At 38.8% G+C, this 17,399-nt stretch overlaps 1 protein-coding gene across 3 annotated transcripts in view; it reads left to right on the top strand.

Annotated features, from left to right (window-relative positions):
* bicd1a (bicaudal D homolog 1a) overlaps nucleotides 1-17,399 on the top strand; it is a 34,835-nt gene that overhangs the window by 2,953 nt on the left and 14,483 nt on the right. For all 3 annotated transcript variants that reach the window (XM_028044763.1, XM_028044745.1, XM_028044754.1), the window contains exon 2: nucleotides 15,928-16,140. In XM_028044763.1, the coding sequence (XP_027900564.1) occupies nucleotides 15,928-16,140 (213 nt within the window). The remainder of the gene's footprint in view (nucleotides 1-15,927; nucleotides 16,141-17,399) is intronic.

The raw sequence follows: 17,399 nt of genomic DNA, 5'->3' as shown, positions 1-17,399 counted from the left end.
GTGTATGTCTCTTTAAGAAGCTGCTGCTCTTTCTGACATGTCGTCACAACAGTGTTTGTCCATTATGCCATTTACAACTGTTCTTAGGAGCGTTGGGCTCAGACTGGTCAATATGATAAAGTCAGACATTTTAATCTTACCATTAGTTTAGGAAAGATTAAAACTAAAAATAGTTTTAATCTTAAAACTTAGCCAGGTTGTAACGTCTGGGATTTGAACCTTCTTGGACCTTTTGTTATCCTGAATATTTAAGAATAAAATCAGATTTGTATGTTTTCCTCATACATCACAATCATTTTCTTCTTTCAGTCAAATTTTAATTGCTTCTTATCGTTTTTGACCTTTGCTTACTTGGACTAAGACGACCGAGAGCAGGTGATTAGTAGATATGTTTATTTGTCCCAGACGGTTCTTCTTTATGGTTACATGCTGACCACTGAAGGATGAAGACATTAAATATGTATCTCTGAGCTTTTTCTGTGTGACATTCTTGCGCAGCTGCCTCTCTGCATTAAAAAATCATGATGGCATCTTTTGCTCAGCCTGTGCAGTATTTCAGGCAGCACTTAGCAGGTTACATCATGCAGATGTCATCCTGTGTACATTCATGCATGTAAAGTTAAGCTGAGGAGACAAACTGACTCACCGTCTGGCTAATATCTCATAATTTTGGATTATTGTTGGCTGGCTGACAGAAAGTTGAAGGGTGTTGGAGATCAGTGGCCTGGTTACCAACAGAAAGTTCATTTAGTGAAACGTTATGATAAGATCGACCATCGCTTTCTGTAGAGTGTCATATCATCCCCCCTCCCTCACTTGTTGCTCTGTGGCGTCAACTGGCTGAAAGAAAGCTTCTGGATTTTTCCTTCATCTCAAAAAATGTTCCTGTTTTTTATGAAAAACACAGGAAAACACCACAGCCCTGGAGCACCAATTTAATTTTGACATTGTGATTCACCAATTCTATATACCTTTAGATATTGTATTTATGTTTGATCTCTACTGTCCTGCCTTATTTTGTTAATGTATATTTCTTGCTTTAATTAAAGTTATCGGGAGAAAGAGAGAGAAGGTGAGGAGAGGAAATGAAACTGCTGCATAAACAGACTTCACCCTCTTCAAAATAAGAGCGTGAATATACATGGCTAACTAAATCGAACAATCGATAATCAAAACTTCTTCATAGATGTCAAAATTTATTTAACTTTACAAAACAGCCAAATAAATTAGTGCTTTAAAATGTATCCAGAAAAATAAATTTAGAGAAGCTAAGTGTGCTAAATGTTTTCAATGTTAGCTTATGCGCCGAATGAAAAGCTAGCTATGCTATTATTAGCGCTTTAGCAGAAATGTGCCACCACTGACCAATGTTTACTGACTCAGATCCTTCCTCTTAAATTACTAACACATTTTTCCAACCAATGGATGATAATATATAAAAAATAATAAACACAAATCATATTGGTTTTTATTATTTTTTGCAATAAAATTTTTGCAAAATAATTGAATAAAAAACAGACACAATTTTAAAAAATATACATAATAAAGAAAAAGGAAAAAAATTAACAATAGTCAACAAATATAACTAAGAAGAAGTTGTTCATTTTGGCAAAGAATATTAAATAAATTGCATTTCCTTTCTGTAACAGTTGATAAAATGATCACTTTTAAATTTCAGCTGATTGAACAGATTTGTGTTGCTGAGTTGTTGTGATGATTTCTTTCCTCTGCAGCAACTCCTATCCACCATGCTCCTCCACTTCCTGCCAAATTATAAACAAATGTTTTTAAAAGGAACTTTTTAAACTACACCTGTTGACTAAACTAATCCAGCAGCAGTTTGATTTGTGTTAAAACAACAAAAAGGTCCAATAATCTGCTTAAGAAGTGCAGGACTTTGCAACCTTTAAAGCCCAAAGAGCTTTATCTGAAAATAACCGGCTTAAAGCCACAAAGCAACTTTATATTTTTGATACATACCCAATAAATGACATTTGTTGTCATTTTTTAAAAGAACAATTCATTTTGTTCTGTTTTTAGGTGTTAAAATAAAGTAAAACTTAAACTTTTACACAAAGATCATGAAAGATCATTTGGGTGAAAAATTATGTGAAAGAGAAAAAGAACAAAAAGACACATTTTCCAAAGTAAAAAAATCTAAATAAATAATAATGGTGCTTTTGTTGTGGAAATTGAACTTAACTGAAAACTTTTAAAGGTTACATTTGTTGCTATATCTATATTTAAAATCATTATGTGACTTTAGGCAAAGTTATGAAGAGCCAATGAGCCTCTAGTGGCTCCGGAGCCTCAGGTTGAAGACCAATGATGGGAGTGTGTGTTTATGCTGTGTTTTTTACGTAAGTCTGAAAACATCAAAATAATAATAAATAAGCCATGTGGATTTCTGTAATAATCAAGGTTAAATCTTGATTTGCAACTATTTTGCAATTAGCATGAAACTGGGATATTTTACTTTAAATGATCGTACTTTAAGAGCCTCAACTGAGAAATAAGTTAAAACAGAATCAGTGAAGAAAAGGAATGTTGCTAAATGAAAATTATGAAAATGAGGACTGATTAATTATTAGTTACTTAGTCATATATGCAACATGTAGCTAATGTTTGACTTTCATCACTCAGATCTGTTGGGTGTTTTTAAAAAGCCGTTCTCTTTGTTCTGGTTTGTTGTCGTCGTCAGCAGCAGCGTTTCTCCAGCTGCTCGTCCGTCTGCGCGCCGTCGCTCGGCTCTGACTGAGGGAATATTCTGCCTGCATCATTCGGCCCCCAGCAAAACACGCCGCCCCTCCTGCGCCCGCAGCACAGATCTCTGTAACTGTGAGAGTGAGTGCCAGAGTGCAAACCTGCCACCACAATAACATCATGTCTCCGCTCCACGTTCCCAGGAGAGCGGCCTTATCAGGGGAAGTTAGCTGCAGATGGAAAACCGAGGCGCCTCTGGGCCTGAAAGCAGAGAAATGCCTCATCATTGTGGAGGAAGAGACGTCTTCGTTTTTATATAAGAATCCTGTTGACATCACTTTTAAAATAATTTCATTATTTGGTCTCTGTTCACAGAAGTAACCGTGCCACATTTAGCTGAAACTAAACATAATTCTCATAACCGTTCTTTAAGAAGCCTGACTGCTCCCATTTAGCCAAAACCAATTTTTATGTCTAACATGTTGCTAAATATAGGAACAAAGTTACTAAGTTGGCAATTATTGTTAACCACACATGTGCAGACTGCTGCTGGCCACGCCCCCCCAACTCAGTGTTTACATTCGCACATGAAAATGTCTGCAAACAGATGTGCAATTATACAACCGTACAGCTTTGAAAAGCAGAGGTGGAGCCTCCTGTACAACCAATCAGAAATTCAGCAAGTCGTTTCTGATGGTAAACCAACTAAACACTCGTCTTTCTCAACAGCCGTTGTACAGTGAATACAGATAAAACCAGCTGACCAAACATGCTGGAGTTGCACTGTGGTTGCTAGGTAACGGACTGGATTTCGCAGGGGTTGCTAGGTAACAGGCCTGTTACATTCCAAAACTTTTTGAAACTGCTCATTTTCCAGACACCAAAAGGATTAATTTATTTCTAAAAAACAGCTGGATGTTTTTAAGCGTTTTGGATGTTTGTAGTAGAAACAAAATGAAAGTACAAAAATGTGCAAAATGTGAATCCTGCCTAATGTGTCCCCTTCAACACATCACAAGTGAAGAGCTTCATCCTGTTCCGTAAATTCAGCAACAAACTTGTTATTTGATGCACTTTCTAGTAAAAATCAGAGGCTTTTTAGAGTCATAATGTGTGTATACATAAATGGGGATAATTATTTCATCTGTTTATGGTCAGTCTTAAACTGAAACAGAATGTTGATGGATGAGTTTGGATTTGCTACAAGCTTTAGAAAATCTCCAGGTTCGATCTCAAAGAATAACAAAGATCCGTCCGTGTGTTCTACATTTCCACATTTGCATTGCTGCTGCTGCTGCTGTGTTTGCATATTTTTTGTTTTTGCAGTTCTTGCTGCTCTGGTTGACCATCCAGATCACAGCTGGTGGAGAGGATGCTTCTTAGAACTGGCGTCAATTTTCACCTGCTTGTTTTTAAAATGGAAATATAACAAAAAGACACAAATTTAGTTTTTTATTTTGCTTGTGAAGCAAATGTCTGCATCTCTTTGCTGCCTGAGGGCAGAAGCAGAGCAGCAAACCGAGGCTGCTCTCGCTCTTTGTTCTGATACTTTTACTTCTCTTTGTTTTCTTTCTGCCCTTCGGCCCAGTCCCGCTCTCGTCCCTCGTTTTCCCGTGTGTGTGTGCTCTTTGACTCTGGATGGCTGCATAAGCAGTGACGGACACACTCCTGTGGTCCTGCTTGTTAGCGCTGTTTCCGGGCAGATCAGAGTCTGATGGGAGGAAATCAGAGGCTGGAGAGGGAGATGCCATCACAGCAGAGCATAGAAGAAGTGTCATGGCCGTGTGTTAAAGTGGCCATGAATTACCATTTAATAGTCAAACTGCCTTCCATATTATGATCTGAATAATTATTTTATTCAATCGATTCATTCATGGCAATTTCAGAAATAGATTCAACCAATAATTTTGTTTCTGTTTGAAAATGAGAACCAGCGCTAATAAAACAACGTCAAAGGAGGAAATGATCTGTTCTTATTTATATTTTCTTTTTTTTTTTAAATGGCGTGTTGAAAATGATTTATTATAGATTATAATCAGAATGAAAATCTTTACTGGAATGACAGCGTTTGTGTTTCTACAGTGACTGTGATGATTTGCTGGAAGGCCCCATTATGGTACTAAGTTATATAATGTTTTATTTATTTGACATAAAGAGATTAACAATAGATTTTTATGATTGAATTGTTGCATTTGTGGTTTTCCATTCATATTTTAGGCTTTTGATCTAAAGCCAGTAATTCTTACTTATTGAACCTGTTGTAGTTCTATCAGTTATTCTGATGATTAATCAATTAATCAAATTTTAAAAATGTCACATTCTGCAGGTTTTTTTAGATATTCTTGAGGTCGACAAACATTTATCTCGTGTTGTTCAAACTGCTGCAGATGAATAAGATCAAAGTGTTTAATATAATCTCTGCTGCTGCTGCAGGTAAATTGTTTCTGATTATCAGTGAGCAGCCGGATTGAGCAGAATCCATCGCCCTCTCGGCCACGTCCGCTCGCATTTTTTAAGATAAACTCCCTCAGTAACAAAAGAGGCAGACAGGTTGTAAGTCGTTCTGCTCTCTCCTCTGTATGGTGAAACATGTCTGGAGGAGCTAAATTCATCCATGATGAGATGGTGTGCTTTTTTTCTTTCTATTTTTTCCACCTCTGCACCATCAGCTCACCGTCTCCTGTTACCTCCATACCCCCTTTCCTCCGCCCTCCCCTGGAGTGAAGTGGTAATTATCCATCGATTTCTGCTCTGCTTGGTGAAAATGTATCATGTCAGAGCAGCGCTGTGTGTAGCGTAGCATGCATAGTGGAAATCAGTGCATGCTGGTGCAAACGGCGCGGCTCGGTTGTGCATCAGACCAAACAGTGGGCGTATCTGCAGCTGAAGCCGTCTGGGAGACATGTAGCGTCTCCTGAAAGGCGTCCAGGCGCGGGTCAGAACAGAACCAACCCACTCCGCCTGCACTCGTTTTATTGTTGCTAAGTACACAGATTAAATATTGAGTTGCAGTTCTGGTGATGTCAACCTGTGACCATAGCAACAAGCTCCGGGATGCAGCCCAGTTTGGTCATCATAACCCATCCAGCTTTGAAACATTTATTTTTCCTTTTGGTTCATTTGGAGCTGACATTTCCATACAAGCCAGAAGCTGCACAGAAAGCTGTGTTTTGCTGCAGTGAAACCCAGTAGGAGCAGGACAGCCCTGCCTGCAGGAAGCTGTATTGATTAGTCGACTTTAGCTGTGTCTGCTGCAAACTCTGAAAGCAAAGCAAAAATTCAGACAGTCTTCGTTTCGGGAAAACTTTTGGTTTCACAACAGAAAAATCTTCCTCTAACAAGCTGATGTGCTTCTGACATTTCTCACTTTATGCCTGTTTACAGAGATCCAGTCCAGTTTTTATTTGTTTAAACCAGAACAGGAAACTTTTCAGGCTGCAGCATATTTCCTTCAGATTTTGTCCAAATCAGAGCTTCAGTTTAGATACTTTTCCTTGTTGTTGATTTTAGTTTGTGCATCTGGAAGTGACAGTGTGTGTGTCCATTCAGTCACCAGTTTTCACAAACATGTACAGTGAAGAGCCCTTCTGTGTAGATGCTTTTACTGAGGGAAGGAGAATCAAAGCTGTTTTCAGCTTCAGTGAGCTGTTAGAGATGGAGTTAGAGGAGGAGCAGGGATGAAGGGAGCTGTTTAAAAGGAAACTGTTTACTTTCTACAACTCAAAGGCTGTTAAAGAGAGACTTTCAGCGTGATGCCTACTTGCAATTTCTTTGTAAATATAACATTTAAAGATATTGCAGCTAAAAAAAGAGTTCATAAAGGCCCAACATGCTGTCTGTCTGTCTGTCTGTCTGTCTGTCTGTCTGAATCCTCCATCAGGAGAGAAAGAGGACAGCGTTATCCCTGAATCTGTCGCGGCTCCGTCTGTCTGTCTGTCTGGCTGTGACCGCTGCAGGCGTCCAGTCACCCTCAGAGTCATTTGTTATTTACATTCTCAGTTTTATTGTGGCTGTTGACATAAAAACTTGGATGGCTCTGAATTTTTTGAATTTTAATGAAAGAAAGACGGAAGTTATTATTTTTGACCCTGGTACTACCTGCAAGTCCACTCCTGTGGATTTGGGTCCGCTATCACATTACGTAAAGCCATTTGTTACAAATTTGGGCTTTGTAATGGACGCAAATTTTAAGTTGGATAAACAAATCAGTGCCGTTGTGAAAACGAGCTTTTTCCATTTGAGGCGGCTTGCTAAGATTAGGAATATGGTACCAGTGGATTATTTTGAAATATTAATCCATGCTTTTATTACAACACGACTGGATTACTGTAACTCCTTATATGTGGGTGTCAGCCAGTCTTCTTTGTCCCGTCTTCAGCTGGTCCAGAATGCGGCTGCTCGGCTCTTAACTGGATCGCGGAAGAGAGAACATGTTACCCCGATTTTATATTCTCTGCACTGGCTGCCAGTACATTTCAGAGTGCATTTTAAGATTCTTTTATTTGTATTTAAATCTTTAAATGGCCTTGCTCCCTCCTATCTCTCTGAGCTGCTACATATACACTGTCCTCCTCGAGCTCTTAGATCAGCGAGCCAAATGAACCTGGAGGTGCCGAGGACTTCCAGGAGGCAGAGAGGAGACAGGGCGTTTGCTGTTGCAGCTCCCAAACTTTGGAATTCTTTACCTATGTTGGTAAAACAGGCCCCCTCTTTAGCAATTTTTAAATCTGCTCTTAAGACTTACCTTTTTCGGTTGGCCTTTGATTCGGTTTGAGATGCTGCTTTTCTGTATTTATCTGGGTATGTTTATGTATTATATAGAGTGTTTTACGTCACTGCATTGTTGGTTTTGATGTGTTTTAATTTTGTTTTTATTTGTTTAATTTTGTGATTGTACAGCACTTTGGTCAGTGGTACTGTTTTAAAGTGCTATATAAATAAACTTGCCTTGCCTTGCCTTGCCTTGCCTGTTAAACAAAACTACCTTTCTGTTGGTTTGTTTAGTATCCATGACTAAAACACATAGACAATGGCTGCATGCCTTCACTCTTCCTGCACTAGTGACCTGACTGTTGTCCGATCCAGGCTCGTTCTGACTGAGTCCAGGCTCCTCAGTTTCAAGGTTCATGAAATCAGGCTGTTGTCCTTCAGGATGATTATCTTCCAGAGACTCCAAGCTACGGATGCAGGGATGGTTCAGGTGGTTTAGAAGAGAAAATGCATTAAAAGAGTAATTCATATCAAATGATTAAGTATGTCTTAATCTGAATGTAGTTTTCAGTTTTGGTGAGTTACTTTGTTGATCAAGGATGAACTTTTACTTCATGGCAGAACTAAATTCATTTGGGCTTTAAGAAAAACACAGAACTTCAAAACATTCAACCGAGTTTTCAAATATCACTGTTTACAGCTTGAAAGGCTACAAATACATCATTATTTTATAAGTTTATTAGAAATTTAATAAAAACTCATCTTCAGGTAATAATCAAAAATCGGACATACATCATTTAAGGCAGTTTTATTGTTCTCCTGTTTCTGTACGCAGCAAGTATGATGAAAAAACTTCAGCTTTGACTTTCAGATAATCAGCTGCATTTCTTGCTAATTGGGAGGGGAAATAAAAAAAAGTATTTGGTTTTTATTTTTTTCACAAATAAACTCTGAAAACTTTGGCTTGATTTGTATCCAGCGGCTTTGAGATGTTTGTTTTGAGCGCATGCTAGTCAAGCCAGCGGTGTGTCTTTTGTTGTAGTGGTATTCTCCAAATACGAGCCCCTTCCAGGATCCTAAGCTAAACAAAAACTTCAAACTTTTGCCCAAAAGTGCGAAGATACATTTTCTTTTGTGGAAATTGATGCAAAGAAAGTGTATAGTTTCCAACCTAAGTACAAAAACATAGATGCAAAAGAAAATTACTTTTGTTTTCATTCTGTTCAATTCAATGCAATTACTCCATAAAAAACTAATAAACTCCTGAAACCCGAATCTGTTATTACAAACATGAGTTGGCTCTTTATTATTTTTTGTGAAGGGTTCAAAGAGCCACTTGTGGCTCCGGAGCCGCAGGTTGGAGACCCTGCTTTACATTTAGATCCAGTTGGAAATCTGCAGCAGAGTTTAAGAAATGTTTTCCACAATGTTCTGCATCTAATCTGGCTGAGATTGAGCTGCTTTTTTAAGGAGAAAAAATTAAATCATGTATCATTTTCTTCAGTTTTCTGACATTAAATCTGAAGTCAGAGGCTGTAATGTCACTGTAATCTCTTAAAATTAATATTTACTATAATCCTCGGATGTTTAATGTGAAGCTTTTGCATGTGGGAGAATAGTTTTTGTTTTACACTACAAAATAAGGTCAGATCTGAGTTTTCAGTCCAGTTCTTCCTTCTCTTTTCTTCCTTCCATCATTTTTCCTTCGTTTCTTCCGTCGGTCTGAAGACGTTCATCCAATCATTGAGCTTCCTTCCTTCCTGCTGCTGCCTCTTTAAGTGAATGACACAAGTCAAGAGTGTGTGTGTGTGTGTGTGTGTCTAGGTGTGTGGGGGTGTGTGTGTCTAGGTATGGGGGCGTGTATGTGTGTGTGTCCACAGCCTATCGTCTGATTGGCTGGTGGATTCGTCTCGTCTCCACCTCATCAATAAACTGGACTGATTAATTAATGACACAGCCGCTGCTGTAAATATTTCACAGTTTGATTTGATCGTATCGGGTTTGTTTTGCCTGAATTCCCAGATTTAAATCAGGAAACTGGAAAATAAAAATGGAAGTTGAATGAAGGATTCTGGGACATTTTGAAGCAGAGCATCCCACAGGCGGTGTTGTCCCCATTCTGTTGTCTGGGAATTATTCAATATAAAGCATGTTAGTTTTTTTCTCCTGCTGGTAATCTGTAATAAATTATGGATTATTTTATTTTGTCAGCATAATCAGAGGGAAGCAGGCGTCAGATCCCCTTTCCCTCCGTTATTATCCCTGAAAGCTTCATCTCAGCTCCATGTTTCTGCTGTAAAGCTTCGTTGCAGGCGGGGAAATGAAACTACAGGATTGTCATTGTGCAGCGCGACGCGCCAGTTTCTCACAAATAAACTGTAAACATCTCTGCTGATTCAGGTGAGGAGCAGGCCTCAATCTCCTTTAAAGCTGGACTTATTGATTATATTTAATAAAATCAGACAAAGCCAATGTGGACATTAAAAATTTCTGCTGTTTCTGTGGATGTGCAGCCGTGATCACTCAGCTTCCCCTGCCTGCTGGCGACATGTTCGCTTACAGGCCTCACATCTCTTGACTTGGCACTTTTCCTGGTTCCTGAAGCTGATGGCGACATTTCTGCGTCCTTGTTAGAGGCTAAATATGGCTCCATCCGCCTCATCACAGACCCATCATGGAAAACTGCAACTCACTCTGTAGCCGTCAACAGAGACTTCCTACTCAGAATGAACAGATAAACCAAATTAAAATGCTTGGATGAGATGCAATGAAATATATTATTAATATTTAGTGATTTTCCTGCGTTTACTGAATTATGAGTTTTATTTTCATATTTTCATGGATGTTGTTCGGCTGCCTGATCTGCAGCTAATATGCTCAATAACTGCAGCTGCATTAAAGCTGCAGAATGTAAATTTTATCAAAAATATTTGTGCATATTTGTTATGCATACTGTCATGACAATTTATTATGAGACAGATAATCTGAAAAAATCAAGCTGACTGCCTTTTCCCAGCACTAACTAAAAACAGCCAATCAGATCCAGGAGGAGGGTCTTAGCGCTGCCAGTCACCCTCTGTGTGGCGCTGCTCATCCACCTGTGTACACACGCGTGCGCACACACACCCCCACACAAACCCACACACACCCTCTGTCTCTCAGCAGTCCTGGTCGTCTCTCTCCATGGTTCTGAAAGCCCTGGTGTCCCTGGCTGGACGTCCATCTGGTCTTCCTGTGGACGTGTCTTTTTACGTCCTTTATGAGTTGATTGGTTTTGCTTTTAATTAAATGATATTTGCTGTGTTGTAAAGATAAGAGCTGGAAAAGCGACACAACGGTTATCATACGGTGATGTGATGGTACTTTTACATTTTCATCCATCACTGACAAAACGAAAGAAAAATCTTGTTTTTATCTGTCTGAGATCAGCAACTGGTGTCACTTCCAGCTTTTATTAGGAAAACATGAATAATAATAATAATCATAATAATAATAATCATAACTTACCCACATTTTACTGACAGTTTTCTTCCTTCTAGTTTTTTTGGGCCCTTAAAAATTGACACCAGTCGTGGTCACAGTTATTAATGAGGAGGATTTCTGATGGTTTTTTATCATTTCCATTCAGTTTATTCATATAGCACCAATTCACAACAAATGTTGAAAAAAATCAGTTCAATTCAATGACACATGATTCCGATTGATCCTAGTAATCAATTAGTGCATTAAGCTCAGTTTATTATACAAATTAGTTTTAAAAGTTTCTGTCTAAGGAAACCATGAGAGCATTGAGTTCAGATATGGGATATGCTTCATTTGTTTAAGACCAAGTCTGAATTTGTTTTAACTGAGTGATTGTGCTGAATGGGTGACCGTCAGAGGAAAACTGAGTGCAGCAGCTTCCTGTCTGCTGGACCTGTGATGATGACCTGCCTCCAGTCAAATCCTTATAATCCTGTTTTACTTTAAACACAGAAATGGATCTCAGGAAATGTTCCACGGTTCCTGCTGTAGTTTGGGTCCCTTGCATGAAATTCTGGTTATAATTTTTCATTTTCACAGTAATCAGTCATGAGGATATTAGACTGTGGGAATAAAATCCTTAATTTGAATTGAAAAACACGGGTTGTGTCTGCATCCCTGCACTGAAACTGTAACTGCAGCCGCTGCACTAAGCCCTGACCATGAAAATCTGATCAAATCTGCTGTAAATCCCTTCCTGTCTTTACATTTCTAATGAGTAAACTTCCTGTTCCAGTATGCATCGCAGATTAAGCCATCCCTTAATGCTGCATGTGCAAAAAGATTTCTGTTGCATGCTCACTCCCAGAAAATACAGGATTTCACACCCTAAAGCTGTCCCCTGACTCCTCATTATGGGCTGCAACACAATGGGAGAGATTTCAGGGTCGCACCCTGTTCCTCCTCCTCCTCCTCATCCTCCTCCTTCTTCTCTAACATGGTGCAGTGTTCCTCCTCCTCCTCATCTTCCTCCTGGTTTGGCCCCAGGGATGAATATCTACAGCCTGGGACTCTATTGTCTGGACACTGAAGCACAAAAGGCAGAAGATGCCTGAAGACTGAATACATTAAATGATTTTCTTTGCAGAGAACTGAACAGGTGTTCAATGAGAAACTCCAAGATTAAATCGGTTTTATGAAAATGGTGAAAAGCTATAACAGTTTACAGTAAAGATGTAGTTATCCAGGCTTGTAAAACTGGTAGTTCTGATTTTGCATTGAGAAATTAAAAGTATAAAACTCTTTTCTTTTCCTGCCTTGATCAATGCCCCACTGTGTGCATGAGACAGTTTACATACGAGGAAAAGGGTTTCACAAGCAGAACGACAATTTGGAGTTGAACAAAAGAATATATTATGATCTTTACCATCTTAAGTTAGCCGAAAACAGAGTTAGCATGACTAAAATTTACATTTTCCCAGTCATGTTTGGTTGTGAAGTAAGAAGATCCAAATGCAGGTATGGAGCAAGCAGAATTTATTTGATGGATATTTATTGCAGGGAATAAAACTTAATTATAAGAATAAACAAGAGGACAACATACAGGACAGTTGGATCTGAAGTGGAAGTGGCGCAAATTCAGAGACATTTGGATTTTTGTGCAGTGAAAAAAATCTGAATTGAGTCGTTCAAACTGCCGTGAAAAAGTTGGATATGGATCATATTCCACCTACCTGGAAATACTGAAGTGCTGTTGTGTTTTTGTAATGTCTAAGTCATTGTGGACGGTGATGCTGTGGGCAGGAAGGACCTCCAGTAGCAGTCAACGTTGTAACAAATCTAAAAAGGCTTCTGACTGAAGACTATTACTGTCTTCAGTCTCATGCTAACATGCTAACAGCTTAATGTCCAGAAAACAGAGACAATATTCCACAGTAACATGTTATGGTCTCATCATCAGGTGTTAAACTAGCTCTGCTCAGCTCTAGCTCATTCAACCAAAAAAGTTTGATTTAACCATCAAACCACCATCAGTTTGTTCTGCATGAAGCTGAAGTTCCTGAGCCTCTTCATGTGTCAGCAGCGCTGCATGTCCATCACTGCCACTCTGTGTGATTGTCTGTAAGTGGAGAGGAAGTGTGTCCGTGAAGGAAGAAGGCCTGTTATAAAACCATCTGCTGCTCGTTAGGATCCCTCTCTGGATGAGCGGCTCCTGATTCATTGTCTCTAACTGGGACATCGTGTCTCTCTGTGTCTCCATTTGGCTCCATCTCTGCATTTCCAGCCAGTCAGTTTGAGTTAAGAGCAAAATTTAAGAAAATTGAATTAAAAACTGTTGAAAAAAAACTTTCACTCATTACTTTTGCTTCAGTGCTGCTTTATTTGTGTGGGAGCAGCAGTCATGTGAAATCTCTCCCCTTTGCTTTCCAACCTGGCAGGGAGCAGAAACTCCCACAACCCGTCCTGCGATGTCCTCTCCTTCCTCTCCTTCCTCTCTTTCCTCTCCTTCCTCTCCTTCCTCTCCTTCCTCTCTTTCCTCTCCTTCCTCTCCTTCCTCTCTTTCCTCTCTTTCCTCTCCTTCCTCTCCTTCCTCTCCTTCCTCTTCTGCCAGATTTCTCGTGTCCCACCTCCTGGCCTCGGCTGTTTTGTTCTCGTCCGATGTGGGAATCCGGCTCGTTCAGTTTCCCCGTGCTTTGAATTAATCAGCAGAGCTTTTTTTATTGTTCACATGCTGTTCCTTTTTTAATCAAGTCCTTCACTGCAACCACACCGCTGCTCTCAGGAGAGCGAGGGAAGACAGCAGGGAGACGGGCGAGACAACCTGAAGGAAAAGAGAAAAAACTGGAGAACAGACTAATAATAATAATAATAATAATAATAATAATCGAGCTACTGTTTGTGCATCACTGGATTTTACTCATTAGAAGTGGACGTTGAGCAGGTTGTTTATGCCTGAAGGCTTGGATGTTCTGTGTTTGCATTTGTTTCAGTTGACTGATTATTACTCACACTTACTTCATATGCTAACTCTAACTTTGTGTTTCACAGGCAAAATAAAATGTTCTGTTGAAGTTAAATGTGCTGTGGGGACGTCAACCTCTGACTGCATGAGTCTAAACCTGGACATGTCCTGATCCAGATTTTTAGGGTATTCAGAATATTCAGCTGCTCAGTTGGGGACACGTTAGCTATGTGCTAATCACATACATTCTCGCTTTAGCGTTTTTGCTAAATTGGAAACTGTTTATCACACTTGCTTCCTCTAAATTAATTTTCCAGATAAATTCTAACGCGCTAATTTACTTGACTGTTTTATAAACTTCCATACAAACATCCTGTCCTGTGGCTGTGAGTGGAGCCCCCTAGTGGTCTGCTTTATATATTTAGAGATTTCTTCAGTTTTTGCTTCCATCAAAAAATTGTGATATCAGACTACGATGATGTGAGTGAATACTAAAAGCAGATTTTGAGCTGCTTTCTGATTCACAAAGTTAAACAGAGAAATTCCTCAACTGATCCTGTCTGACATCATGACACCTGCAATGCCATCCATTCATTTCCAACAGTGTGGAGAAATAATTTGTAGTCACTTTAGTGACTAAACATTCACTGAATAAGAGAAAAATATTCTCCAACATGAATAATTCAGATTTCTTGAACAAAAGCGAAACAGAAAACTGATCCGTTGTGGGAAGAAAAAAATCAGATAGTGGATTCATGTCTAATGGAAAATAATGGAAACTCATATATCATAAATTATTCATAATGAACAGAGAAGAGGACGTTTTTTGGAAGGAGGGGTTTAGTTATAATCTTTATACATTTTTCTCTGTTTATCATGTAGGCTGCCTGATTAGTCAGAACCTGCACCTTAAAGCCTTCTAGTATTTCTGACCTTGAATTGTTTACAGTTTTACATCATGTGTTAATTTTGAGCATAAAAAACTCCAGACGAAGCCGCATTGATTGATTGAGGCTAGCGGCACCACGGCCCGGTTCTGCTGAGGCGCTGAGAACAGGGGAGGGGTCCGAGTGGATCGAACCACCAGGCTGCTGCTTCACAGAGAAATCCATTTTCTATTCATGAACGTCTGACTGCAGTCAGAAAACATTCTTAGGATGAAGGAGGATAAATAGTTTATTTATGTTTTAGGTTTTAGTTTTGTTATTTTTAGCACATAAAACCTGCTGTGTGTGTTTGTTTGTATTACTCATCTGGTGCTGGTTTGAGATTTTTGGTGTGGATCATTTAATCGGTCTTTCTTTATTATGCGTATGAGTTAAAGCACATTAATTTATTGTATAAATGTTGAAAAAATAATTTATTTATTTTTGATTCTTTAATTTTAAGAAAGATAGAATGGTTGATTTTGATGGGAAAGTGGTTTTGATGGAAATACATTTTTGTTTTTTAGAATAAATGTATCTTACTAAAGACTTCACATTTTTAACTTTCATTTACTAAAATGTTTTTTTATATATAGTAAGTACCGTATTTAATTTTCTTCATTTATCACGTAACTATTTACAGAGAAAACAGACACATTCATGAATTAAAATTTCATCATTAAAAATGAATTAAAACTATTAGTTTTGCTGAGTTTGTTTGGAAGGTTTTCAAACTGCTGCTGCTGCTGCTGCATTGAGCATCTCTGAGGTCAGTTAATGAAGATGATGGATTAAGTTGAGCCTTCCTCTACTTTCCTCTCGATCCTTTCCAGTCGGCGTTTGTGTGGGACGACTTGACGGCGGCGGATTTTCAGCTCCGTCTGAGTCTCTGTTCGTTTTATTGACGAAGCGGCGCCTCCATGATTGGCTCCATTTGTTCTGTTGGTGCCTGCTTTGGTTTCTTCAATCAAGCCTCGGCGCCTTCAGTCAGCGTCCAGTGATGTGAAAACCTGTGTCAGGAAAATGGGAACAGTGTATCTATTGATCAGTGAAACATCAGCCGCCATGGACGGCCCAACAGGTCGCCCATGTTGGCGATGACCCCAGTTTCACCTGGCGGCCAGGCGGAGCTGCAGGTCCATCATGTGGTTTCTCTCTCTCCAGGCGTTCGGTCAGGCCTACACCAACCAGCGCAAGGTGGCAGAGGATGGAGAGACCATTGAGGAGACGCTGCTGCAGGAGTCAGCCTCCAAGGAGGCGTATTACATGGGCCGGCTGCTGGAGCTGCAGACGGAGGTGACGCTGAGCCGCTCGGTGACGTCCAACGCTCAGGCGGAGAACGAGAGGCTCAACACGCTTCTGCAGGAGCTGCGAGAGGTGAGCTGGACTAATGGCAGATTTATTTTCATTTTGTGACTGTGAGGTAGCTGGTTGACCTTTCATGACCTCTGGAAACATTTATTGATATTTTTTAAATGATGGCGGCACAAATGAATATTTTTGCTGAACAAACGTTTGACACAGTTTGGTGAAGGGAGGCAACTTCACTCAGGTGCAAACCTTTGGCAGGTTCAGGCAACCGGCCTCACGCAGGCACAGGAAGTGGGCAGGTTTTACTATAGAACATAAGTTACAAAATTAACAGCAATAATTTGGATTATTTAGTCGGTCATAAGAGAAAAAATATGGGCTAATTTCTCAAAGTCATATTTTTACCATCTTATTTAATTATTGTAAATGTCCCAGTTTCAAACTAATTATTTAGTTAGTACAAAAATATTTTGTTAAAAGCTAAACGTTTAGCTCTAAACTAAATATTTAGCTGAGAGCTAAAAAAAAATCCAAAATTCAAATTTACTGAATGATGACTGATGACTGGAAGTGGACTATCAAAATAAAAGCTTGGCCAAACTCTACATAAACTCCTGCTGTTGAGCGGACGCTGTCGTTGCTGTAGATCCATCTGTAAACGTCTGTATTGCCATTAAAATGATTAATATCATGTTTGAAGCTGAAATGTAACGAGGAAAAGAAACAAGAAGAACATTTTGTTAGTTTGAAGCTAAATATTTATTTTGAAACTAACTACTAAGTATTTAGAACCGAATCACTGCTGTAGATGTTTGTTTTACTAAAATCATCTGAACAAGTGCTGCTTACATATTAACCTGATTTTTAATTAATTAGAATAAGGCTTTATGTGAAAATGTAAATAATCACTTAAGGAAAATATTTTACATATTTTAGTTGATCTAAATATAGTTTAACTTTTCTTTCTGTAAACAACATGAAAATATTTTCTCCAAAAAAAAAAGCTAAATATTCCTTTTTTAATTTTTACAACATCATGAATTAAAATTCTCACATATTTCTTTAATCAAATTGTATATTTAGATGTTTTGGTATTTTATTTTTGAAAAGATCTGCAAAGGAAATCAGAAAAATATTTTTATGGTTTTTAGCATATAAACAAAAAGCAAAGTTCTTTCACAATAATGAAGGAACCACAATGTATTTGTTAAATTACCAAAACATATGAGTAAAAACTCTAATTGATATATTTTAAACATTCATAGCTGAAAAAAACTCCACAAAATTCCTTAACTATAACCCCAGCTTGACCTGGGTACCCTCCA

This window comes from Xiphophorus couchianus, chromosome 2, assembly GCF_001444195.1.
Source record: "Xiphophorus couchianus chromosome 2, X_couchianus-1.0, whole genome shotgun sequence".
Lineage (NCBI taxonomy): Eukaryota > Metazoa > Chordata > Actinopteri > Cyprinodontiformes > Poeciliidae > Xiphophorus > Xiphophorus couchianus.
This window is presented reverse-complemented; position numbering and strand designations above follow the sequence as displayed.